The sequence below is a fragment of the Canis lupus genome, chromosome 17 (genome assembly GCF_003254725.2).
Source record: "Canis lupus dingo isolate Sandy chromosome 17, ASM325472v2, whole genome shotgun sequence".
NCBI lineage: Eukaryota > Metazoa > Chordata > Mammalia > Carnivora > Canidae > Canis > Canis lupus.
In genome coordinates, this window is record NC_064259.1 from 35,135,274 (window position 1) to 35,161,268 (window position 25,995).

A 25,995-nucleotide genomic window follows, 5' to 3' on the forward strand; every position below is an offset into this window, starting at 1 on the left:
TGCCCCTGAGATAAATTAGAAAGTAGAGAAAAGATGTAAAAGCAGACAAATGCATCCCACTCTCCTGTCCCCACAGTGGCCTGGTGGACAGGCTCCCTCCTACCCTGGTCTCTTTCTCTTTGGCTTTCACTGTGGATTTTAAGCATCACGTCGCTTCACACGTTCCCAGAAAATCCCCAGGTGAGCCTAGGAGCCAGGCTCAGGGGAGGTTCCTCACCTCCTCTTTCCCTCAAGAATCCACAGACATTTTGTGACCAAGGGCAGGACCCAGACCAGAGTCACCTCCTCCAGGAAGCCATTCTTGACTGCCAAGTCCCCAGTGTACCACTCGGTGACCTCCTTCATAGTTTTGTCTCTCCACTGCCTCCTCCCCAGGCCCCGAGCTCCCAGATGCAGGACTCTGCCCTATGGTTTTCATGTCCCCAGTGTAGGGCACAGAGCCTGGCACAAAGCAGGTGTTCTGTATACACTGCTGACTTGAAAAGGAGGCAGGAGGCAGGTGGCTGGACCCTCCACTCCCCAGCTGCTCAGTCTCATATGCCTGGGCCTGATTCCCATGCAGGTGGCACGAGCTGACACCTTTGGGCCTGCACACTGTGGCCCAACCGTGGACCGGCATTTCCACCAGAAGCCAGGACAGAATAGGGACAAACACCCATTTGTTTCATCCCCACCCACTTCCTGCTCCATTACCTCATAGACTCTAGAAATTCTCCAGATCAGCAGCACCTTCCCCCAGAGAGCAGAGAGGATTCCCTGGGAGGTTTTCCCACCCCGAGGCCTTCTCCGCCAGCACATAGGAAAACCTATACAAAAATGTGCTGTCAGGGACGCCTGGGTGGCTCAGCAGTTGAGCGTCTGCCTTCAGCTCAGGGCATTATCCCGGAATCAAGTACTACATCAGGCTCCCTGCAGGGAGTCTTCTTCTCCCTCTGCCTGTGTCTCTGCCTCTCTCTCTGTGTCTCTCATGAATAAATGAAACCCTAAAACCAAAAATGTGCTGTCAGAGAGGACAATGTTCAAATAGTCACACCACCCCTCCCACACCCATCCAGCATCACTTGGGCAGAGACAGGGTGCAGACGGGCATGGAGGTGGGGCTGGGCTGTGAGCAGAAAAGCAAAGCTCAGAGAATCCCTCCAAGGGAAGAGCCAAGGCAGGCTACTTTGACATAGGTCAGAAGATTCTGGGGTCCCAAACCTATGATGTCTGGCCCCACTCTCTGACCCATCTGGGACGTTCTAGGTATAGCTCGAGGCGGGAGGGGGGACCTGTGCCTCAAGAAGCTGTGGAACCTGGGTACAGGCTGGCTCTATTGCAACAGGATCAGGCGCACAGACATCTATTCTGGCTGAGGTGGGAAAGATCTGATTAAGTGATAACATGGGGCAGGGCTGGCTAGCAGGGATGGGAGGACACAAGGAGGGGAGGGCTGGGAGAGATGAGAGGGGTAAAGGCCAGGGAACTCAGGTGGGGCTCCCCCACCCCTCCCTATGTGAGCCGCCTGCTTCCTGCCACTTACCAATCTGGACAACACTCCAGAAACTTCTCCTGCCTCCCATGGATCTGCCTTGCCCCAGGGGAAAGTTCTCTAGGCAAAAACTCCTGGAAGGGCGCTGGCAGCAGGTGAGGCACTTATTGGTGAGACTTCTTATCTGGGGCTCCCCACATTCCAGAAGGTCAGAATGCTGCCAGGCTCCTCCCCTGCTACCTGGGGAGGAACGGGGTTATTTCCTTCAGAGCACCTGCTAGTTACATGAAATCCTCCCGGTGGGCTGACCTTCCAGCAGCAGCTTGGTGCCTCTCTTGTCGGAACTGAGAGAGGCCACTGGTTCAGAGAAAGCTGCACATGGTTTGGCCAGATGGTCAGGGAAGGATAGGACCAGAAGTCCAGACTTGGGCAGAGGGTGAGTGTGCCAGTTAGTTCCAAGGGTCTCTCAGCTTTAGCTCACCCTTCTACGGTCCACGCTGTGATATGGGCTGGAACCCTGCAAGCCACAATTCTCTTTTTTTTTTTTTTTAAACATTTTTTTTTATTTTTTTTTATTTATTTATGATAGGCACACAGTGAGAGAGAGAGAGGCAGAGACACAGGCAGAGGGAGAAGCAGGCTCCATGCACCGGGAGCCCGATGTGGGATTCGATCCCGGGTCTCCAGGATCGCGCCCTGGGCCAAAGGCAGGCGCCAAACCGCTGCGCCACCCAGGGATCCCAAGCCACAATTCTCTTTAGACTTTGGATGGATAAGAATGTTTTTATTATCTGATTATTTGTTTCCTCCCACACCCTGACAGCACAGCACAGCTCCATTCACCCATCTCCTAGGCTGGTCTCCCTCTGCCCCATCAGGCGTCACACTCCAGAAGGCAGGGGTGATGTCTGCCTTCTTCGTCTTTATATCCCCATGCTTGGCACAGAGTGGGTGCTCAAGAAGTATGTGTTGAGTGAACACATAGGATTAAAGGGTGGCCATCTCCTCTCTCCTTACAGCAGGATTTTATATACTTGTTAACCTCCTGGTCATAGGAAGTGCTCGTCTGAACAAGCACACATCTAATCCCTCAGTCCAAACCCTTGAAGAATGCCAAGACCCCGCCTTGAGTGAGCTTAGCCTGACAAGTACCTAGCCCCCGGAGTCTTTGGCAATTGGGGCTGTGCACTCTGGCTTTTCACTCTTTCCTATCGTGGGGTGTTCTCCATGTGTTCATGCGCCACTCCTTCAAGACTGGGCTCCTGACTTATCTTACCCTCCTTATTAAAACTGTCTCATTCTTGTACCCCCTGAGGGCAGAGCATATGGCTTGAGCTGTAGCAGCATCTCAGTGAATATCTGTTGGTTCACAGTTGGAAGTTGCTCACAGGAGACCCACACTTTCTATTAAGAGTCCAGATGACCAACAATAAAATACATGGGCTCACATTTCTAGAACAGTTGTGATGCACTGTTGTATCCTGTGAATGTCCTTACTGAGCCCCCAGAGCCATCTTATGAGATCTTTACTGTTATTCTCTCCACTGTTGAGGCTCAGAGTGGTTAAGTAATCTGCCCAAGCTCTCACAGCGATTTAGTAGCACAGCCAGGCTCTTGACCGTGTACTGACCAATTCTATTTTCCTGAACCTATTTTCCTGAACCACACTGGGTGCCCCTAAGAATAAAGATGGGACTGGTGCAGGGAGGCCAAAGTGGGTCCAGGCAACATAGGGAGGTTAACATGGATGACTTTCCACAATGTCTCTTCCATTGCTCTTCTGCGGCCCCACACTTCAATCTTCCTTCCCTGTCCCTTGTTCTCCCTTTGGGGGGGGCATTCTGGGGCATTATAGTGGGCATCAGTCGCCCCCCTAGGCATGGAGATCATTAACTCCCTCATTCTGCAGGAGGAGAGTGGGGGGGGGGGCACATGGTGGTGAGGTGGGGGGTGAAGGTAGGGACAAGCTAGGCTGTTTTTTTAGAGGGTGGGAAGGGACAGAGGGCGAGAATCCCAAGCAGACTCTCTGCTAAGCGGCGACTTGATCCCGGGATCCTGAGATCATGAGCTGAACTGAAATCAAGAGTCAGATACTTAACTGACTGAGCCACCCAGGCACCCCTCAGACTGGCTTTTACATACAAATAGAGTAGAAGAAGAAGCAGGCTGAAAATAGGTGAAACTGAGGATATAAAGGTGAGCTTCCTCAGCTAAGATTCTGGAATGAGCTTCTAGGGGCATCAGAGTATTTCCCTCTGACCACCATGCAAGCGAGGTAAGAGGCTGAAACATCAAACACCAGAGTGCCTGAATTATTTTACCTTTTACCTGGCTGACTAGAAATCTTAGCTGTTTCTTTTTAATTAAACATTGAATCAATAAAGTTAACTAGTGAAGAGATTAAAGTCAAAAGACTTCTTGGACTCTGCTTCATAGAGCACTCCCCAGATCACAGTCACCTGGGTTGGCTCTCGGCATCCCCATCATCTTGTAAAAAAGTTGATGAATCAACTCACACCACACAGGCAATGATCTCCCCCCACCACCCACGGCAATCACTCTCCCCACCTCCCCAGCCACCTGCACACTGTGCTCTGAAGAGCTGAGCCAGTCACCTGGCCCCCAGCCCCACCAAACTCTGGCACCAGCGGGTTCTCACACTCTAAGAATGAAAGGCAGAGGGAATACACCATGTCTGTTCTCACCTTAAAATGCACTGTTTCACACTCAGGGATTACATTTTGAAATCAGTATCATTTTCAAGTGAGAAATCTGAACTCAACAGTAAGCCTAACAAAACACGAATTTTAATGTTAAAATCTCAGAAAGTCTCCTCAGTTGCTGGTAGGAATGTACAAGCACTGTGGAAAACAGTTTGTCAGTTTCTTGATAAAAAGTGAGCACACACTTATTATACAACCCAACAATCACACTCGGGCATTATCCCCGAAGAGTGAAAAGAACACCTGCACTAAAGCCTGTACGTGAACGTTCATAGAGCTTTATGTAGAATAGCTGAAAACTGCACATGACTAAAATATGTCTCAATGGATCAATGGTTAAATAGACTATGGTACATCCATGCCACGGACTACTATGCAGCAATCAAAGGAAGGAACTATTGATGCATACACAACTGGGGTGGACCTTAAGGGCGTTATGCAATGTGGAGGAGGCCAATCTCAAAAGGCCACATACTCTATGACTCCATTTATTCATATAACTTTTTTAAAAAAGATTTATTTATTTTAGAGAGAGAGAGCTCGTGAGCATGAGTGGGGGGAGGGATGGAGGGTGAAGGAGAGAATTTCCAGCAGACTCTGAATTGAGAATGGAGCCCAACATAGTGCTGGATCTCACTACTCTAAGATCATGACCCTGAGCCAAAATCAAGAGTTGGACACTTAACCGACTGAGCCACCTCAGCGCCCTTATTTGTATAACTTTCTTGAAAAGTTAACAAAATATAAGTAACAAAATTATAGAGATGTAATTGGTGGCTTCCAGGGGTTCTAGAGGGGAAGAAGGAAGACCAGGTCGGGGTCGGGTGACTGTAAAAAGGAAGCAGGAGGAAGACGTTTGCGGTGGCAGTTTTCTAACTGTGGGGGTGACATGAATCTACACGAGAAGATGACACAGAAGTATGGACATACTTTACCAATATCAGTTACTTGGTTTTGATGGGACTAGCAATACAAAAGATGCAACTACCTGGGGGAAGCTGGGGGAAGGCTGTGAGAGACCTCTCTGAACTATATTTGAAACTGCCTATGAATCTCTAATTACCGTAAAATAAATGTTTAAAATGTGCATTTTAATGTTAAAAAGCCTGAAATAAAGCAACTTAGGTGGAGCCTGTATGAGCAGGCTCCGGGGGCAGAGCTGGGGCGGGGGGCGAATATGCTGATCCTCTTGTCACCCTAGTTTGTCACTGTCTTTACAGCAAAAGAGCCTGAGACTGCTTGCTGCTAGCAGCAGGGGTGGCAGGAGGGCTTCAGGGGAGCCAGAGTTAAGAGCTCAGGGCCTCATTGGAGTGCTGCTCTTCTTATAGTTTTGTCCCTCACTCCCATGGAAAGGCCCTTGGCATAGGCCCTGCTCTCCAGACCTCACAGTGGGTGCTTGGTAAATAGCGGCTGGAGGGAAGTGTGCCTGCAGACACCACCCATGTCCACCCTGGGCCACCCCCGTCACCGACTGTATCTGAATCCAGGTATGGATTCCACTTGCTAACTGCCCCTTTCTGCTGCCCTGAGCTCCTGGTTTCATCCACTCTCTGGACTCATGTCCTTAGACAAACATACAGATGTCTATGATGCCTCAGGTCCCCAGACTGAGAGTCTGCTGGGCCCCCAAGGCCTGGTGCTCCGTGGTCAGCCCTCCTGGTGCTCGGTGCCCAAGTGCAGCATGGTGCAGCATGTCCAGGTGGTCGGGGGCCACAGGGGTGTCTCTTGGGCTGATTCTCACCCTCTTCTCCAGCCCAGCATATCTTCTGCTCAATGGGATCAGAATCAACCAACCAACTTGATATTCTCTCTCCTCTCTGGTTCACCTCCCATCCCTGGTCCCTGGCCCTAGATATGAGGCAGGCACACTTGATTCTATAGTCTGTGCTAGGAACATGCTTTTAAGGAAAAGCCAGTACAAAATGCACGTACAGAATAACCCCATTAGATACATACATATACATATACATAGATATATATGAATATATGCATATAAATGTGTTATATTTATCTCCGTATTTTCTAACTATTCCACAATGAATAAGGATCACTTGTGAATTAAAACTAAACTTGTAGGGGCACCTGGGTGGTGCAGTTGGTTAAGTGCCCAACTCTTGATTTCAGCTCCTGTCTTGATCTCGGAGTCGTGAGATCGAGCCCCATGTCAGGCTCCTCACTCAGCTTGGAGTCGGCTTGAGATTCTCTCTCTCTTTCTCCTGCTGCCCCTCCCACTCATGTTCTCTCTCTCAAAACAAATATATACTATATGTTGGCAAATCGAACTTCAATAAAAACAAATGAAAGAAATTTCTTTTTTTAAAGAAACCTTTAAAAAAAAACTAAGGTTGTAAATAAGGAAACATCAGACAAGGCCAAATGAAAGGACATCTACAAAACCACATTTTCTTCAAAAATGTTAAGACACAGACTGAAGGAGACAAAGGAGATAAGACAACCAAAGGCAATGCAGAATCCTTGACTGGAACCTGGACCAGAAAAATGACGTGAGTGGACACATCAGCACAATTTGAGTGAGGTTTATTAGAACCATTGACCAATGAAAATATCGATGCTAATTTCCTGATTTTGATAGCTGTATGCGGTAAGCTGCAGACTTTAAGGGAAGCTGAGTAGAGTATACGGGAACTCTCTGTACTATTCACACGGCTTTGTTATAGATCAACAAGTACTTCAAAAGAAAAATAAGTGAATACAGTCGAGCCAATGACATACCCTACCCCTTGAGATACTTAATGCTCCAGAGACCAGCAGAAGCATACAGGAGCCCAGCCTCAGGCAGTGGGTGCATGAGGTGGCCCCTATCACAACGACATTCCTCCTGGGGGTTTCCTAGTTCTGTAAGCCCCTTCCCTTCAGCCTGCTGCCTGCTGGGCTCTCCTGGATTCCAGAGCCTTTCCTTTCCAGGCTGGCACTGGCCGCCAGTCTGGAGAGACACCCTATCCTTTGAGGTCCAGCACCAAAACTGCTGCCTCAGTGGTAGGTCTGAATCCCTCCCTGACTTGACAAGGTCAGGTCTCTCCTTGCTGATGCCACAGCCCAGGGCAGTCACCACCTCAAGCAGAGTCTGACTGTGGAGAAGTCCTTGGGAGTCTCTCTCCAGCGGGCAGGGAACCTGGGAAGGCAGAGCCTGTAGCGGGGGCTTTGCACAATTGGCATAAAGCATGCACTCCATACAAAGTAGTGGAGTGGACCACAATCCTGGCAGTTCATGTGGTTGTTCTGAGGGGAGGGACACACCCAGGGCCAGGCACAGAGCACTTGCAAGAGCACTAAGCTGTCATCCGCCTGGCTTATGCTCCCCCTGGGGTGGCGGGTCTGGCAGAAACCTGGCTCTTGGGTGGGGTTTCATCTGGAGCCGCCCGAATGTTGGGTCCACCCTGCCTGGCTTCCCTTTCTTGGTGCCATCAATGGGCACACTTTAACCACTTTGCCACAGGGTCGCTGGATCAGGCCCAGCCTTCCAGCAGATGATGAGAGGGCTAGTCAGGTCCACCTGAAAACTGGGACCACTTTCCACCTTCCCCTCCCAGGCCCGGGGTCAGCACTGCCAAATTCAGGGCTGGTAAGAGTGTCACCCACAAGCTAGATACTTCAGGGGGTGTTCCAAAACAAAGCTAACTCCTTTGCCCTGAATTGCTCACCAGACTTCAGTGTCCCCCTGAATAGAAAGAGGATAGTGACAGCTGGCTCAGATGGACACTGTGTGCAGAGCTCTGCAGACTGCAACCTGTGGGAGCCACCCGCCAACCCCCCGCTGGCAGGGATTACGGCCACAAATCAGCTGCAGGGCATCTCAGACTATGCGGTGACAGGTTCCAGTGCACAACCAGGGCGGCTCACACAACTGTTTTATGGCAGATGTTGTCACAAGCTACCTCTTGCACAGAGTCTACAAGTCAAAGTTCAAAGTCAGCGAATGTGACAGACAGCTAAGAAAATCTTGGAAGACCTCCTCTCAGAAGGAAAGACAGAGCTGCCCCCCACCACTGTCCTGTTTGGAACTTGAGAAAAGCAGAAATGAGCAAGTGGTTGGAGAAAAGAAACCATATCAAAGTCGATTTCCAGCATCTTCCCCAGGACCTGGCATATTTTAGCAGCATCCCCCCCATCCGTCACTGACCCTCCGATCACCAGGTGGCCTGGCTGTCACCCTGGGTTTGTTTGGGAAACCCACCATACTGCAGGAATTGGGAGGAGCACAGGGAGGGATTAGGGACCGTGGGGCTGAGTCTGAGCAGTGGGGGAGCCGGGCCCAGAGCAGCTCGGCCGTGCCCCTGTCCCCAGGGAGCCCTTGTCCCCAGGGAGTGCACTTCTCCGGGGCCCTCCCCTTCTGCAGGCAGCCCACGCAGCACTCACCAGCTCGGGCAAGAAGAAGGCGTAGGGGATGGTGAGGAACAGCATGACCCCCAGGGGCACTTCGGGCGGGGCATGGCTGGTGGGGGGCGGCAGGTCCGGGGAGGCCATCTCTCGCCCGCTGCCTGTTGCCCTTGGCTCCGCTGCAGCTCGACCGCGCCGGTTCCGTCAAATATCACCTCCTGCCCGACACACCCATCGGACGTCGCCTGGGAGGGAAAAAAAAAAAAAAAAACCGTTCCAGCCGAGCAGGTCCTTCCACTCCCTCCAGCCAAAAGACTCCTTGGTGAAATGCGAATGCGGATTCGGATTTGCATCAGATGGGCCTGGGCTCGCTGGGGGCACCGAGGCAAGGAGGGCGGGAGTCTCTTCCCAGACTTCTCCTCCTCAGGGATTTTGAATCCGGAGCATAGTACTCCAAGGGGTGCTCGCTACAGCCACCACCCCTCAACCTTGTGGCCCGAGTGTAGGCGGAGGCCACTTGCTATGACCAGCACTGTTTACTGAGGACCTACTATGAGCCAAGCAATCTGCAGGCAAGTCTGGGGCTCCCCACAGCCGTGCTCAGGGCTCTATCATCTCGTTCCCAAGCGGGGAGACTGAGGATCTGGTAGGTTAAGGCCACAGAGCTGGTCACTGACGATGCTGGGTCTTATGTCCGTCCGCCCCTGCTGCCTGGGTCCCCCCTTCTCCACTCATGGGGCCCACCTTCCATCCCCAACTAGCTGTCCTCACTTCTGGCTCCTGTACCCCAGGAAACTGCCATTTCCTTCTCTCCCTGCATCCGCTCCACCACCCTCCTCTCTTCTCTGTTCACACAGCACATGGAGGGGTTCTCCCTCTCTAGAAGTCCGCCCCGGCAGGCACCTGAGAAGGGTTCAGCTGGCTGGGTGCTGCCCCAAGTATGAGCCTTCCTCCTTCCTTGCCACGGCCCCCAGTGTGGCCAGGAGGCGGGCTTGGGGCCAGGCTCTTCCTTCCTGCCTCCCGCCCACTCGCCAGTGGATCAGGGGGGCTGTAACCCAGTGGCCAAGCAACTCCTCTCACTCTCAACCAGGTCCTGGAGACTTGAGTCTTTTTCTTCTCTGTCTTAGAGTTGACCATCTGCAGAAAGGCCTGGAACCTCAGCGTCTGCTCGGGATGCTTGGCATCGGGGTCCTTTCTCCTTGCCCTCCGTGGCCTCAACCTCAGCCCCTGGCAGGCCAGTCAGGGAGCTGATCCCTGGTGAGGAGGGGATGAGGAAGGTTAGATTTGTGTGCTGGGGTGATTAGCGTCCTCCACAAGAGTGTGTCTGTTTGCAGTGTCTGTTCATTAGCTAGGGTAGTGCATTCCAGGGCCTGCTCTCCTGGGCACAGCTCAGGGGAACAGCCAGCTGGGCCTTTGCCTGGTCTGCGGATAGCCAGTGGAGGGGGGTGGTTGGGACAAATAGAGCCCAAAGCAAAGCATTGCAAGGAGGTGCAAAGCATCCTGAGTAAACCTCAAGCCATCCTGATTACTCCCTTCTCCCAGGCCTGTGGAGACCAAGGGAGAAAGCAAGGCCCTAATTCTACCTGCCATCTGGCCCCACCTCGTTTGCAAGAGGAACTCAAGCTAAGCAGGCATTGCCTCAGGAATCTCACCTCTTGCACCTCTCCTGAAGGTTGTAAATGAGCCCTGTGACACTCTTATGGCCTGTAGGATACTTTGACTTGACCACTGACAACATGGCATCATGGGAGCAGCTTAGGGAAAGCAAGAAGGAAAACACGGTCCTTAGGCTCACTGCTCATCTACAGGTAATAATAGGACCTGGAACCCCTTAGAGGTTAACAGGGCCTGAGCCACTTCCACCTCCTGAGGTAATTAGTGTAATTAAGAAATGAAGATGGGGGCTCCTGGGTGGCTCAATCAGTTGAGTGATGGACTCTTGATTTCGGCTCAGGTCATGATCTCAGGGTCATGAGATGAAGCTTCGAATCAGGCTCTGCGCTGAGCGTGGAGCCTGCTTGGGATTCTCTCTCTCCTTATCTCTGGTGCTTCTCCCCTCTCTTTAAAAAAGAAAACAAACAGGGACACCTGGGTGGCTCAGTGGTTGAGCATCTGCCTTCGGCTCAGGGTGTGATCCCAGAGTTCCAGGATGGAGACCCACATCAGGCTCCCTGCAAGGAACTTGCTTCTCCCTCTGCCTATGTCTCTGCCTCTCTCTCTGTGTCTCTCATGAATAAAAAATAAAATCTTAAAAAAAAAGATAAAATCTTTCAAAAAAAAAAAAGAAAGACAGAGAAAAGAAAACAAACAAGAAATGAAGATGTAACAAAACAAAAACAAAAACTTTGGCAGATTTAAACATTTTACATTTAACCAAGTGATGTATTATATGTGACAAAGTATAGCACACTCTATGTAGACATTAATAAGAAAGCTATAGGATTCATAATGCACCACAGGTAGTGAAATCCCAGAAGGGACAGAAGCTGAGAACTATAAGAACAGCTTCAATGGAGAAGAAATAGAAAAAAAACCACACACACATTCCTGAAATGATCTGAGTTTGTATTGTATTCCCGGAGGAGGTGCCACAAAACACTCCACAGCAGTCCTGCTGAAATGTGTTTCAGAAGGAGCCAGTATCCCTGATGCATCAGGTCTGGTTATATCTTAATCGAAGGCTTCAGATAATCAGATCACGTTACCAGCTAGATGCCCCCACAGCATCTGTCTTGCCGTGGACGATGTGAGGAAGCTCTTGAAGTAATTACTCTTTGGCAGTGTCTTCTTCTCCCTGCCGTTTTTTTTTTTTTTTTCCTCCTTCTTTCTTTTTGGATCAGGTTTCATTCTTTTACCTTATGTCCGAAGACACTTCTTACTAATACAACTGTTAAACATTCTATATAAAAAGTTTTATTTAAAAAAAGTTGTACTGAGAATGTATTAGGAAATGTCTTTACTTTTCACAGAGAATCTCAAAGAAAAATGAACAAAAGGATGCCTTTGCCATGCTTTCTCTCCTATACAACAGATTTAAGTTTTGTGCAAGAAAATATTCTTTAAGTAAACAAAAAATTACAAAGTCCACTCAAGGCATTTCTGGGGCTTTGGATATAAATGCACTTGAAGAGGAGGTCAGAAGTCTGGTGTGAGGCCATGGGGAATGCCAGGCCCAGAAGAGGGACCTTTCAGACTCTTCTGCAAAGGGCCTGCTGGTTTCCAACTCCTGGATGGAGAATTGGGAGTTATTCTTAAAAATCATGCAACAATACTCAATACTGCTGATTTCTATTATCATTGTGTTCATGCTCTCCTTTGTTTTTGGTGGTGGGTTAAATGGGATAATGCATACAAAAGCATTTAGGAAAGTTCTGGCATATGGCAGATGCTTAATAAGTATTTGCTTATCTAATTCTTTTATTTTTTATTTTTTTATCTAATTCTAATCCTGAAATCACTTCTCTTCTGGACCTCTTTCCTTTCCATAACAAGAGCACCTCCCCTGTTAATATTTCCATTCTGGTTTTTAAAAGTAGTTCCAAAATTGTTTTTATTGATGCATAATATACTTCCAGAAAAAGTGCACAAAACATACAGACCATGAAACTTCCACCCCGGTCATAGAATGTTGCCAGACTCCCAGGCATTTCTCCTGTTCTCCTCCCTAATATCTGCTCTCATGATGTCCTAACCCCTAGGCTGGTTTTGCCTGTTTTTGAATAGATTCCTTTGTGTCTGGTTTCTTTTACTCAACATGAGGTCTGTGAAACTCATCCATGACACTGTGTGTTGCTGTAGTTCACTCACTGCTGCATGGTGTTCCACTGTATGAATATGCTACACTTTATCAATCTATTGTTTCTGGACATTTGAATTCTTTCAATCCGGGTTATAATTAAGAACAATACTATAAACATTCTAGAACATATCTTTTTAAGCATCTATGAATCCAGCATCTACGGTCACTAGATAGCTGTGTATACACCTTTAAAAAAAATATTTTATTTATTTGCAAGAAGAGAGAGAGAGAGCATGAGCGGGAGGAGCAGAAGGAGAAGCAAACCATGTAGTTCCCTTCACTCTATTGTTTTCCAATCATAGTTATTGTGGGGATTGTATAAGCATAAACTCAAATCCCACCAGACAATGTTATGACCTTTGCTTTCAACTACCATACATATTTCAAAGAACTTAAGAGGAAAAAAATTGAGGCTATGCAATGTTTGCAGTGTGATTATTATATTCTTTATTCCTGAAACTTGAATTCAGTTCTTTTTGTATTGTCTATTTCTCTGATGAGACTTTCTGTTCAAGATTTGCCTGTATTTCTTGGAGCATAATTGTCATAGCTGCTTTAATGCCTTAATTTTAACTCTTGTGTCATCTCAGAGTTGTCTCTTGATTGTTCTTTTGTCTTTTTCCTTGAGAGATGTGGAGATTTTCCTGGGTCTTCAAATGTCATGTAATTTTCGATTATATCTGGACATTTTGCATATTGTCGTGAGTTTCTGGGTCTTGTTTAAACCCTAAAAAATGTTGATTTTTTTTTTTTTTTTTTTGGCTTATCAGGCAAATGCCTGGTTAGGTTCCAGCTGCAAGTTGCTGCTATCTCTGGGCTGTAACCACTGACCAATGTCAGTTCAATTTTTTTTTTTTAAAGATTTTTTTATTTATTTTATTTATTTATGATAGTCACATAGAGAGAGAGAGAGAGAGGCAGAGACACAGGCAGAGGGAGAAGCAGGCTCCATGCACCAGGAGCCCGACGTGGGATTCGATCCCGGGTCTCCAGGATCGCGCCCTGGGCCAAAGGCAGGCGCCAAACCGCTGCGCCACCCAGGGATCCCTGTCAGTTCAATTTTTAAGGTTTTGCAGTGTGACTGCAATCTGCTCTGTGTGTGTGTGCTTGTCAGGGACTTGGGACCGGTCTGGGGCCCTGGTGCAGTTCTAAACCCCTAGCGGTATGCTGTGTAGGGTGAGCTCAGGCATTCATACACTATAATGAATCACTTTCTCTAGCTCTCTCCTCTCCATGAATTCCCCAACACTTTCCAATTCCCAGGAGATCCTGCTCTCTCCCTCTCTCACTTTGGTCTTCTGGCTGAAAAGCCAGGGTTTTAGTTTCCCTCCTCTGCTGTGCCAAAACACACACACACACACACACACACACACCCTGAGAGACAGAGGGATAGAGACCCAGACACACAGACGGGGGTTGGGGAAAGCATTAGAGATTCTCCTCAATGCTCTTGGGACCCCAGTTTCTGTGGTCAGAGAGAAAGATTCCCCTCTCTCAGAGTTCTGTTACCTGTCCAGCTGCCACTGCGTTTCACCACTACCGTCAATAGATAGCTGGAGGCTGGGGCAGGAAAGACTGATGTAAACAGGGTTTGTCTACTCTCTCTGACCTGAAGGGGCTCTCCCTCCCTTTCCGTAGACCAGAAATAGGGGACTCCTTTTGCAGATGTTTTTTCATCTGTATCCTGGGCACAGTTTTGGTTGCACCGTGTCTCTGAGCCAGGTCTGGAGATACCAGAGGAAAGAAAATGGGTGATTTATCACTAGTCTCTATTTGCTCAGAACCAGAACTATATCAGCCTGTTCTGATTCTCTGAACTGCACTTATCCTGATCTAGTATTTTTCTTGTTTATTGATTCATATTTGCATATTGCTTGCCTCCCCACTCTCCCCGCCCCTACCTGTTGGCTTAGTGGTAGTTCTGTTCCTATTGAACACCACTCAGAACACAGTCAGTGCTCACTAAATGTTTTCCAATGACTAAATCTACACTTTTTGTCATAATGACTTTGGAGACAACTGCTTATCTTGACTCCTCTTCCTCAACCTCTCTGCTCACCAATAAGCGGCTTCATATATTTTTCAGAAGAGATGTATCTTGGTTGCCTGACAAATAAGAAACAGGCCAGGAGAAAGCTGGCCTCTAGGCTTGTAGTCACTGGGACTCTTCCCATTGCAAGGGTTAGGAGAACCTGTTATGACTTGAACAATGGCGGGAATATATTACTTTAGGCAAGTGAGAAGTTCAGAGGGAATGCTGCCTTCAGGTGAGGCTGGGTCCAATGACTTAATGCAATCATGGGTCTAGATCCCTTCTGTGTGTCAGCTCCACTTGTTGCTGTCACTGCAGTTGACCTCATTCTTAACCCCACTAGTGCTACCCCCACGTACACACAGCTCTAGGCTCTCTTTTCCTGGTGGCAATGTCCCTGCAGCACACAGTGGCTTCAAGTCTCATCTGTCCCACTACACCAGGCAGGGAATGAAAATGCTCTGGTGAGTAAATGTCCTGGGATTGATTTGTTCTTTGTTGGTCCATTCCCAGTCCCCTCACTGTGAGCCAGCTGATCTGCTTGGGCCTATCATAGCCCATCCTTGGAGCTGGAATAAAAGGGTATGTGCATGTGTGTGTGTACATGTGTGCATGTGTAAAGAGGGCTCCTCTAGAAGCGGAGGAGGAATAAAGCTACCAGGAGAGAAGTATATGGATGCTGGGCAGCAAAATTATCAGCTGGCTTAACAACTTTCCACTGCAGAAAAAGAGCACAGCTCTCCCCCTTTATGCTGCAGGGATATGCATATCCCACTAACTCTAGCCTCTTGATTCAGACACAGCTGGACTGCAGCTACTATCTCTACAAATAAAGGTCATGTTGACTTTCAAATCAGGGAGATAGAAGCACACACGGGTAGGCCCATACTGGGGAGGAGGTTGTGGTTCCTGCGGTCTCTGAGGCAGAATAGAGTCTGGTTCCCTGTATCTGTGAGATCTGGGTGGCACAGAACATGCCAGGGTCAAAGGGGTGGCTTCGAGGAAAGACTCAATGGAATAATGTCTGGGTCATTCAGAGATACCTACCTGGAAGAGAGCTCAGGAAGCTGGGAGCCTTTTTCTGCTATCCCCCAATATGGCCTCTTGGAAAGGACAAAGTTCTGCGAAGTTAATCTTTTGCCGGCGAAGTCAGACACAAGTGAGCAGGTTAAGGTCCAGGCTATCTCCATCCATAGCATGAGAAATAGACTAAGCAATAGACACACTATCAAAGTCCTGAATTTGAGCTGTATTCCATTAATGATTTTCACTTTATATTGCTGCCCACAGAGCTGCGTGCCCTCACCTAATGTGTCATTGGAGAGTCATAAAGCCCTAGGCCTCCGTTTCCCTGAGCCAGCACAGCCCATCACTTGTCACTCACTTAGGCTCCACCCACCTTCCCTACTCAAATCTATGTGACTACTACGTTGAAGTATCAGGAGTTCAGACAGCAAGTTGGGATGTGGAGAAGTAACTAGGTTGTCAAACCCATGTGTTCCTGAGTTTCATTTTTTTTTTTTAGGTTTTTAAAAATTTATTTGTTCATGAGAGACACATGGAGAGAGAGGCAGAGATAGGCAGAGGGAGAAGCAGGTTCCCCAAAGGAAGCCAGACACTTAACCACTGAGCCACCCAGGTGTCCCATGTTCCTCAATTCAGAGCAAACTGTGGGGGTTCAGATAGATAGTGAGGTATACGTCCAAACACTGATCAAAATCCAGTTGCTCCCCAAGGGTCAGACAGTGGAATTGGGGCAGAAAAGATGAAGATCAGGAAAAATAGCTACACTGACCACATACTTGGGCCTGTGGCAGTTCTATTAACACTCCAGGCTCCAGGAGTGTCAGAATGCAGGTTGAACAGCAACAACAAAAAGACACAATGATAGGCTCTGCTACGGGTCTGTGCCCTTCCTTTGTGGTTCCTGCTTGTGATTACTGTCTACCTCATGCATCGTGAGGTAGGACAGGGATCGGGTCAGGGCTGTTCCCCGCCGCATCCTCAAAGCTGAATGCTGTGCCTGGAGCATAGTAGGTGCTCAGTGAGTACCTGCTGAATGAATAAAGGAACGGACAATTGTAAACCTCTGATGCACAGTGCTTTAAGTGAGTAAGGTGCGGGCTGTGATTCTCTGCTTTGAGGAAACAGACAGAAAGCAGCTAGGTGACAGCTAGCTCTGATCACCTCCACACCCCAAGAGAACCTCCCAACTTGGAATGCTTCACTCAAGAGGAAACGGGGCCAGTTCACGGCAAAGGATATCCTATAATGCTGCAAACTGACAAAGCCCTCAGCTGGTAGAGGACACTTCCAGTTCCCTTTACTGATGGGTTTCCCAGATGCTACTGGGTTGGCAAGTTAAACCTGCTCTGTTTGTGTGTGGTGTATTTCAAATGGATCCTTGTGAGTTGTTCTGGCTTCATACCTCACACCGTAAAAACCACTCAAGACTGAGATCATACCCACTCTATTCCAGGCCCTGTCTCATCACCATCCAGCCCACACATGCAGACAAGGGAATCACAACATTTTTCGCCTCCAGCAGATCTGATGGATATGACCCTCAATCATTCATAAGAGGCTGGGATGTTGGGGAAGAGAGGGCCATGTAGTTTCCAGTTTTAAAGCCCCTCCTTGCCCTGCCCCCCACAGTGGTTCTGATGTGGGGAGTCCCCGTGGCCTCACAGCACATACGGGTCACTGGGCAAAGGTCTGCTAATCCCCCTGTTGCTGCTCCCCCACCAAGCCTCTCACAATTAATTCAGTGTTGCCAAGTCACGCTCCCTGAAACAGACCCTAGGACTCATTTCCAGGATGTTTTTGGCTGCCTGACAACCTCTTCCTGTTTTGGAAGCTAGAAAGTGACATTTAAAAAGCCAGGGAGGTTTCAGTGTTTTTTTTTTTTTTTTTTTAAAGATTCCATTGACTGAAGAGAGAATGTGGAGTCTCTCAATGGCAGAGACATGCTCACCCCTGAGGAACTGTTGCCTACACTTAGACTAAGTGCCTCAGTGCCTCACTTTTTGGCCTGATCATTTCTGAAACTGTTTTCTCTCATGTTCCCATATTTTCCTCATGTGTCAGAGACGATGAAGTTGCTCCCACTTGTTAATCATGACACATTTCAAATGACCACAGAAGACAGTCTGAAAACACATTCTAAAGAAAGCTTGCTCTCTTCATGTGCACATTGGCTGAAAGGAATTCGCCAGCAATATTTTCTTTCATTCAAAATGCCCAACCTCTGGTTTAATACTAAGCTAAGTGATTAACTAAATAAAAAGGTAGGATAGGGAATTAAAGATTCCATAGAGGTGCGCCTGGGTGACTCAGCCGGTTAAGTGTCTGCCTTCACTGTCCCAGTGTCAGGCCCTGGGATCATGGCCTGGGATCGAGAGTCCCACATTGGGCTCCCTGCTCAGTGGGGAGCCTGCTTCCCCTTCTTCCTCTGCCTCTCTCCCTGCTTGTGCTCTCCCTCGTTTTTGTGCTTACTCTCTCTCCTTCTCAAATAAATAAGATCTTAAAAAAAAAAATTCTACCAAAACATGACCTTCACAATGGCAAGTGACATGGTTTCATGGTATCTTCCAACAAGACTACAGGGACCCAAGATGAGGCAGCTTATGACAGAACGGGGAAAAGTCCTGGTTACACTCTCACCACCTCCATTTGGAAAGGCAGGAACCCCTTTCCCTTGGAGCAGGAGCTAAGGAGGGCCATGGCCCCTGAGAAAGGGGAGGCAGCACCTGGGAAAGAGATGGGGCAGCTGCATCATGACGGCCATAAGAATGGTGTCTGGACATCCAGCTGCCCACATGGCACAGAGGGGAGACAGAGATTCTCCAGAAAACAGCTCTTGGAGATACAGCAGATGTCTTTTTCAAGGCCAAGTTCCCTCGTCAGATTTGAGGCTGGGAGCCCTGTCACACCATGTTACTTTGTGAGATGAAGGCCCAGGTAGCCTTTAGATTAAGGGCTTAGTGCAAGCTCAGATGAAGCTGAGCAGTTTCATGATAGATGGATCTCTAAAAGTAAATGCCTCTTCCAAGGCAGCATGTGGCCAGAAAAAGTACCTCAATTGGTTCTCTGGCTATTTAGATTAAACTCTAATTGGTCATGTGTTTCTTCAAATGGCCCTTTCATGTTTTATTTGCACATGCAAGTCCTCAACGTTTGTCCTGATGAGAGGAATATCTTACGTTGCAGAACATTTTATGTGGTAGCTTTACTTCCCATATTAGCTGTGCTACTTACTGGCTTTGACTTTGGACAAAGTGCTTATCCTGCTTGGCCTGTTTCTTTAGTAGCTACAGGAACAAACCAGTATCTATTTCCCATAGTAGTTGTGGGGATTAGCCTAGTTAACTGAGAATACACACAGTAGGCACTTCATAAATGGCAGCTGTACTAACAGTGAAAGCTTGGGACAATTCGCCAGCAGTCACAAGTTTATTTGAAATGCAACAAAACGTTTGTTCTTTGATATAGGGGTGGGTTAACTCATTCCTCAAAGCCTGAAAGGTTTTTGTTTATTTTAAAAGAGCATTTATATGGACTTGAGATTTATTTAATTTGAGAGAGAGAGAGAGAGAGAGGAAGAGAGCGAGTGTGTGGCATGTAAGAGCAGGGGAAGGGCTGAGGGAGAGAATCTTCAAGCAGATTCCCTGTTAAGCATGGAGCCTGACATGGGGCTTGATTCCACAACCCATGAGATCAGGACCGGAGCCCAAACTAAGAATCAGATGCTCAACCAACTGAGCGACCCAGGTGCCCCCTGAACACATATGGACTTGAAAAAGCAAAACTAGATCCTACTTTTATATCTAATTAAGATAAAGTACATTCAAATACTAGATTGAATCAAATGATTAATAGGACAGTTTTCTCCGATTTCCCCTTCCTTTCACAACACAAATTTTATTAGCAATGATCATTTATATATGCTAGATACTAGGCTATTTTTTTTTCTAGGCTATTTTTTAAATAAATTTTTTATTGGTGTTCAATTTGCCAACATATAGAATAACACCCAGTGCTCATCCCATCAGTGTCCACCTCAGTGCCCGTCACCCAGTCACCCCCACCCCCCGCCCACCTCCCCTAGTTCGTTTCCCAGTTAGGAGTCTTCATGTTCTGTCTCCCTTTCTGTTATTTCCCACTTATTTTTTCTCCTTTTCCTTTTATTCCCTTTCACTATTTTTTATAGTCCCCAAATGAATGAGACCATATAATGTTTGTCCTTCTCCGATTGACTTATTTCTCTCAGCATAATACCCTCCAGTTCCATCCACGTCGAAGCAAATGGTGGGTATTTGTCATTTCTTTTTTTTTTTAAAGATTTTATTTATATATTTGTGATAGACATGGGGCAGGGGGGCAGAGGGAGAAGCAGGCTGCATGCCAGGAGCCTGATGTGGGACTCGATCCCGGGACTCCAGGATCACGCCCTGTGCCAAAGGCAGGCGCTGAACTGTTGAGCCACCCAGGGATTCCCGTATTTGTCATTTCTAATGGCTGAGTAATATTCCACTGTAGATACTATGCTCTTAATAGACATAGTTTGCAATTATTTTCTCCCATTCTGTGCATTGTATTTTCACTTTCTTTTTCTTAATCATTTTATTTTTTTTCATCATGATAAGTGCACTCTTTAATTTCCATTCCCTATTTCCCCTATCCCTAACCTTAACCTTATTTTCTCCCTGGGAACCATTACTTTCTTCTTTAGTCTAGAGTCTGTTTCTTGGTTTGTCTTTTTCCCTTTGCTCATTTGCCTTCTTAAATTCCACACATGAGTGGGATCACATAGTATTTGTCTTTCTCAATTTCCCTCAGCATGATACTCTCTAGTTCCACCCATGTTGTTGCAAATGGCAAGATTTCATTTTTTCAATGGCTGAAAAATATTCCATTGTATATATACCACATCTTCTTTATCCACTCATCTATTGATGGACACTTGGGCTGCTTCCATAGTTTAGCTATTGTGAATAATGTTGCTATAAACAGAGGTATAAATATCCCTTTGGATTAGTTTTTGTATTTTGGGGTTAAATACCCAGTAGTGAAATTACTGAATTATAGGGTAGTTCTATTTTTAATTTTTTGAGGAAACTCCATACTGTTTTCCACAGTGGCTGTACCAGTTTGCACTCCTACCAATAGTCCACAAGGGTTCCCCTTTCTCCACATCCTCACCAACACTTGTTTCTTGTGTTTTTGATTGTAGCCATTCTGATGGATATAAGGTGATATCTCATTGCATTTTGATTTGCCTTTCCCTGATGATGAGTGATGCTGAGCATCTTTTCATGTGTCTGTTGACCATCTGTATATCTTCTTTGGAGAAATGTCTATTCATGTCTTCTGCTCACTTTTGAACTGGATTATTTGTTTTTTGGGTATTGAGTTATATCAATTCTTTATATGTTTTGGATATTAACCCTTTATGTCATTTGCAAATATTGTCTCCCATTCAATAGGCTGCCTTTTAGTTTGTTTCCTCCAATGTGTAGAAGCTTTTTATTTTGATGTCATCCCAATAGTTTATTTGTATTTTCACTTGCCTGAATAATTGCAAATTTAGCTTTGATAAAAATCTTGCTTTTATATGAATCTATGGATAGTCAACTTAAATATAAGTTAGTTGGTTTTGAAAAAAAAATTTCCCTAAATTTCAATAACACTATTCCTTATCAAATGTATTTTATTGTATTAACACATATTCAAATTATCAAGTAGGTATTTCTTATAGAATGTAGTCTGTACAAAAAAGAATAAAGCCTAAATGATAATGTGACAGTTACTTTGGTTCTGTCATTTTATTCAGGTCATCAAGGAGGGTCCATCAGATTCAGTGGGAAGCTTGAGGGTCAAAGACCACCACTTCAGGCTACATTCTTTCTTATTTCACCCAACAAGTCATAGGTCTGCTCTGAAATGTCAAAAGGTTCATGGACTCCATCTGGTGACAGCAGAGCTTGGAGGGCACCCCCATTTTCTTGGTTTTGCTTAAGGAAGTCAGCAATTACTTTCCACCGGGCAGCCTCTGTCTCTTCTTCTGCCCACCTGAATGGGGGCAGGAGTGTGGAATGCAGAAGAGGGACCACACAGTCGTGGTAAACCAGGAGAAACATGGCCTTCAGGAACTCTTTGTCTCTCTGGGAAAACACCACCAACACAAATGAGTGTGAAATAAACGACATCATTAGCTTTTAAGTGTTAAATTCTATTAACTCTGTAAACTAAAGTTTATCTAAGGGGAGGGATGGAGGGTGTCATTAATGTCTGGCAAGTAACTGACTCTGAACCAGCTACTCAGTCAGGAAACAGAATTCTCTGAAGTGGATGCAAGCAAGAGTCACCTTGGAGGAGAGAAGAGCTGTTCTCCTTGAGAGTCTGGGAGAGACTCAAGACTAGCATGTCTCCTGAGCTTCCCTGAGGGCATCTCACACATTCCATCAAGGACATTGGGGTGCTGAAATCTAATTCTGGTGACAAGGGTGTGGTTCCAGGTAAACATAACTAAAACACAATATGAAGTCAGCTGTATCCACTTAATTAGATTACAGCCTATCAGAGACAATGTCAAGTTATTATAGGAGAAGGGTGGCATGAAATCCAGAGGAGATCCTAGGAGTAAAAGTGTGCAGACCCTCTCCAGATAACAAGGGTACTGCAGTATGGACACAACCAGTCAACCCCTGACACTGACAGGCTGGGGAGCACAGCAGTCTGAAGGTAGAGATATTTATACACAGCAGATCTACACATAGATACCACCCGTCCAAGCAACCATGTGGGGGGGGGGGCAATTTCTACAGGCCTGAGACCCAGCACGTTGTTCACTGCTGTCCTAGAAAAGCAGTACACCTGCCAGTTTTAGCAAAGGTCAAGTGTAAACAGTACTGGTCAAATGGAAGCTCAAATAAGGTTACAACACACTTTTACAACATATAGTGTCTGTGTCTGCGTGTTTGTATATACACATATATTATTTATAATACAGTTTATGTTTCTTAAAATTTTTAGGAGTTTTGGTTTGTTCTCCTATGTTCCTTGTAGTTAATTAACACTTTAGACTTGAAATCCAAAAACCATGGACCATGAGTCAAATGTGGCCTACTACCTATTTTTATAAATAAAGTTTTACAAAAATTCAGCCATGCTCAGAGTTTACAGAAGTCTGCAGCTGCTTTTGGACTACACTGGCAGAGTGGAGTATTGTACTAGAGACCTTACTGCCTACAAATCCAAAAAAATTTTCTATGTGGCTCTTCACACGAGAAGTTTGTCAACCTTGGATTAGAGCAGTGAAGCCATTACTCACTGATTAATACAAGCTGTTTGGTAATCACCAAGCGTCCATGGTAATGTAAGCATGAGCCATGCATTTTTTCAATGTATTAGACTGGTTAGGCCAATTTTCTTTTTCCTTCTCCTTAAATGATATGGACTTTGAGAGCTAGAGGAACCTTTTTTTAAAGTAAGAGAAATTTGATAGCCAACTGGAGACTTTGTTTAGAAACTTCTCCTCAAATAACATTCAGTGATCTGAAACGATTATTTTGATCAATTATTTCTTTTCACATTGAAATCACTCAACCATACCCTTTTTGGAACATGTCTTTGCAACCACGATGACACAGTTTAACTGGTTAAGAGAGACTAGGACTATGGCTACTTTGGCTAAGACAGAGGCATTACTAGCATGTGTAAGCAAGCCATGAGCTCTGCAAACATTCAGTTCAGTGTGGAAAACTGCATTACCTTCTCTGATCTTTTTAATGTGCTTTCTTTCTCAGCCCAGGAACTCTAAAAAGCAAATCAATATGTTATATTAATCCTAGTATTCACAAGCCTTTGCCACACTTCTGTGACTTCATGGTAATTTAACGTATGGATAGGGCTAAAAAACCTGTACAGGCCCTACATATATAAGTGAATCTATAGGTACCAAGTGCTAACAACCCAGAACCAGACCAAATGGGCCATGAAAGTTGCCTTAGAAGCATCATGATTCTTAGAAGTCGAAACTAATTTAAGAACAGAATCAGTGAAACACTAACACATCCTTGCAAAATGCATAAACATTGCACCTGAACAGTAAAATACCATTAAGGTTTTAAAGTCAGATGATAATGAACATAGAGAACTCTACCAAATACCATACTTCTTTGCAATTCTGTCTGCCATGATGATGACAGGGGTCAGAGGGAGATAAAAGGAAGTATAGCTTTGCAAGTAAATATCCCCATCTGTCCACAAAGCTTCACACAAGCTTCTTTAAAGAAATAAAAAAAACCTCCCAAAGTCCAATTAATCCCACAGAAATACGAACTGAAGACTTTTTCAGCATCAGTTCTGAGCAAACTATGAGCAAGGAGGGATGTGCCCATTCTCCCAGTTGCTTCCTCTAGGCCTCCATTTGGTGCCCAGTTGTGGGTATTCTCCTGTTGTGCCTGATTTCATGGATTCCATGAAAGCATCAGCTCTTGTCTCAGTCGGGAGGCCTGGGGGTGAATATGACATATGGCACCAAGAACAAGATTCTCCATGAAATGAAGGAGAAGTTTCCTATTGAGAGACTACAGGCTGTTCCTCTAATGAGCCATGTCTTGGACGGTCATATTTACCATAATCTGTTTCGATGAATGGTCAGTTATTACCATGAAAGAACTACCTGATGAGACTGTGGTCCACTACCCTATTGACTGCTGTACCTGTGGGTCCTGGAGAGTTTGAAGAGGACCCTTAGAGAGGCAGGGTGCTTTACTAAACAGGTCAGGTGCTATTATTATTAAAACACTACCAACAAACTAAACTTAGCTAAGTTGATGCTAGGAGGCTCACATACTTCATGATATAAACTTTAAAAGGTACCTGGCTTCACATAACTATCAGTTAGCAACGTTAGACTTAACATTGAGTAAAATTTGTCTATTGTTTCTTAGTTGTGTCAAGGTCCCACTTCATTTTTCACTGAGCTACCAGCAAGCAGTAAGGTGTCTCACCTATTACTATAGGTGACTCAGTGGCGAACAGTGTGTGTGTGTGTGTGTGTGTGTGTGTCGGGGGGGGGGGTTCACTACTATACACTAAGATCCGTTTCTTTCTTCCTTCTGGAGCAAACAGAAGACTCCATCTCCCAGCTCCCTTGAAGTTAAGTGGGGCCATGTGACTGGTTCTGGTCATTGAAACGTGAGTAGAAATGGCTTATGCCACTTTAGGGCAAAGGCAGTGGAAAGCCCAAGGACAATCCTCTATTCTCTCTTTTCCTGCAGATGCAACTGGCAACAGAGGAAGCCACTTGTTCCAGATGATGCTGTAAGAAAGTGGAACCTCCACCAGCCTGCGTCCTTGGGTGACTATGGAGCAGAGTCTTACATTGATCCATGCTGGGTAGGCGCCATGAGTGAGAAATCAACCTGTATTAGCTACCACTGCCCAGGCTGGCTTAACCTAAGTAACACGGTATGCCATGAAAGAAGGCTCAAGAGTACAAATAAAGCACTCTTTTTTATTTTTATTATTTATTGTACAAATAATTAATTTTGGAAAAGTTAAGAGAATACAGGTAAACAAAATAACTCATGATCCAGAGGTAATCCTATGTATTATCTTTCTAGAGTATATTCTTCCAGTTATTTTTACAGGCAGATATATAAATGTAAATATATATATTTAAATACACTTAACTACAACTCAAATTTTTTTTCACTTTAATAATGTATATGATCAACTTTATCTACATGCCTTTTCTTTTCTTTCTTTCTTTTTTTTTTTTTTTTTACATGCCTTTTCTTGAGCCTGTGTCATATCTAGACGTACCCAGAGCAGACCTGCAGTGCACTTCGCTGGGCTATCTGCTCATCAGTAAATGTGGAATTTAAACTAGGTTAGCCATAAGGTTCTGTCCTAACTCCAATGCCCAGACTCTATGACTGCTACACACCTAGAGAAATATGCCAGTGCCCTACACAGTGCCTTAGCCACAGTGAGGTCTCGTAAACTATTTGTCTAATGAATCAATGGACCTGTGTTCTGTATAATGAATAAACATGATACTAGTGACTTTATAGGGGAAAAAAGAAAAATTCTGCATTATCTAATGTGAGTGCCATATGAACTTTTCTGAAATTATGGATAATCATATTCCATTAAGTCTTTTTTGCAGAAAACTTCATTGTTACTGTTGACACCCCAGACCTGGCCAAACCATTACATGAAATCAGCTTTCAAGTCTAATAAAAATCTTTGTAGGTGATTACTTCCTCCTTCCATTTCTGTCAGGCCCACTGGACCTCTATCCTTATAGATAGGAATCACCTCCTAGCATAGCTCACCTTCCTTCTGCACATGTACTTTTCTACCTGTGTGTCAGGAGATTTCCTAAAGCAGAACCCTGTACAGATTTACCCACCACCTACCATATACTCTTCACTGGCAGTGTGAGAATCAGATCAACTCTGCCCATCTGCATATGACGTTCTACACGCCAAAGTGGATCCTTTGCTCTTCTATTGCTATTCCTTTCTGCTTCAAAACATCGGTTCATGGTGATCCTTCTACCTGTAATGTCCTCCCTTTCATCTCAGCACATCAAAATTTGATTTGGCCCCAACTTTTT

At 45.9% G+C, this 25,995-nt stretch overlaps 2 protein-coding genes across 4 annotated transcripts in view; both read right to left on the bottom strand.

Moving 5' to 3' along the window:
* Positions 1-15,547, bottom strand: part of MALL (mal, T cell differentiation protein like) — a 35,105-nt gene extending 19,558 nt beyond the window's left edge. The window contains 3 exon segments of the mRNA XM_049095725.1: positions 8,572-8,777; positions 9,613-9,786; positions 15,411-15,547. Coding sequence (XP_048951682.1) covers positions 8,572-8,679 — 108 coding nt within the window. The 5' untranslated portion in view covers positions 8,680-8,777; positions 9,613-9,786; positions 15,411-15,547.
* A 5,625-nt stretch (positions 15,548-21,172) lies between these two features.
* The window catches only part of NPHP1 (nephrocystin 1), a 60,169-nt gene continuing 55,346 nt past the window's right edge, over positions 21,173-25,995 (bottom strand). For all 3 annotated transcript variants that reach the window (XM_025453985.3, XM_025453984.3, XM_025453983.3), the window contains 2 exons: positions 23,136-23,180; positions 21,173-21,526 (listed from right to left, as the gene is read on the bottom strand). In XM_025453985.3, the coding sequence (XP_025309770.1) occupies positions 21,254-21,526; positions 23,136-23,180 (318 nt within the window). In that variant the 3' untranslated portion in view covers positions 21,173-21,253. The remainder of the gene's footprint in view (positions 21,527-23,135; positions 23,181-25,995) is intronic.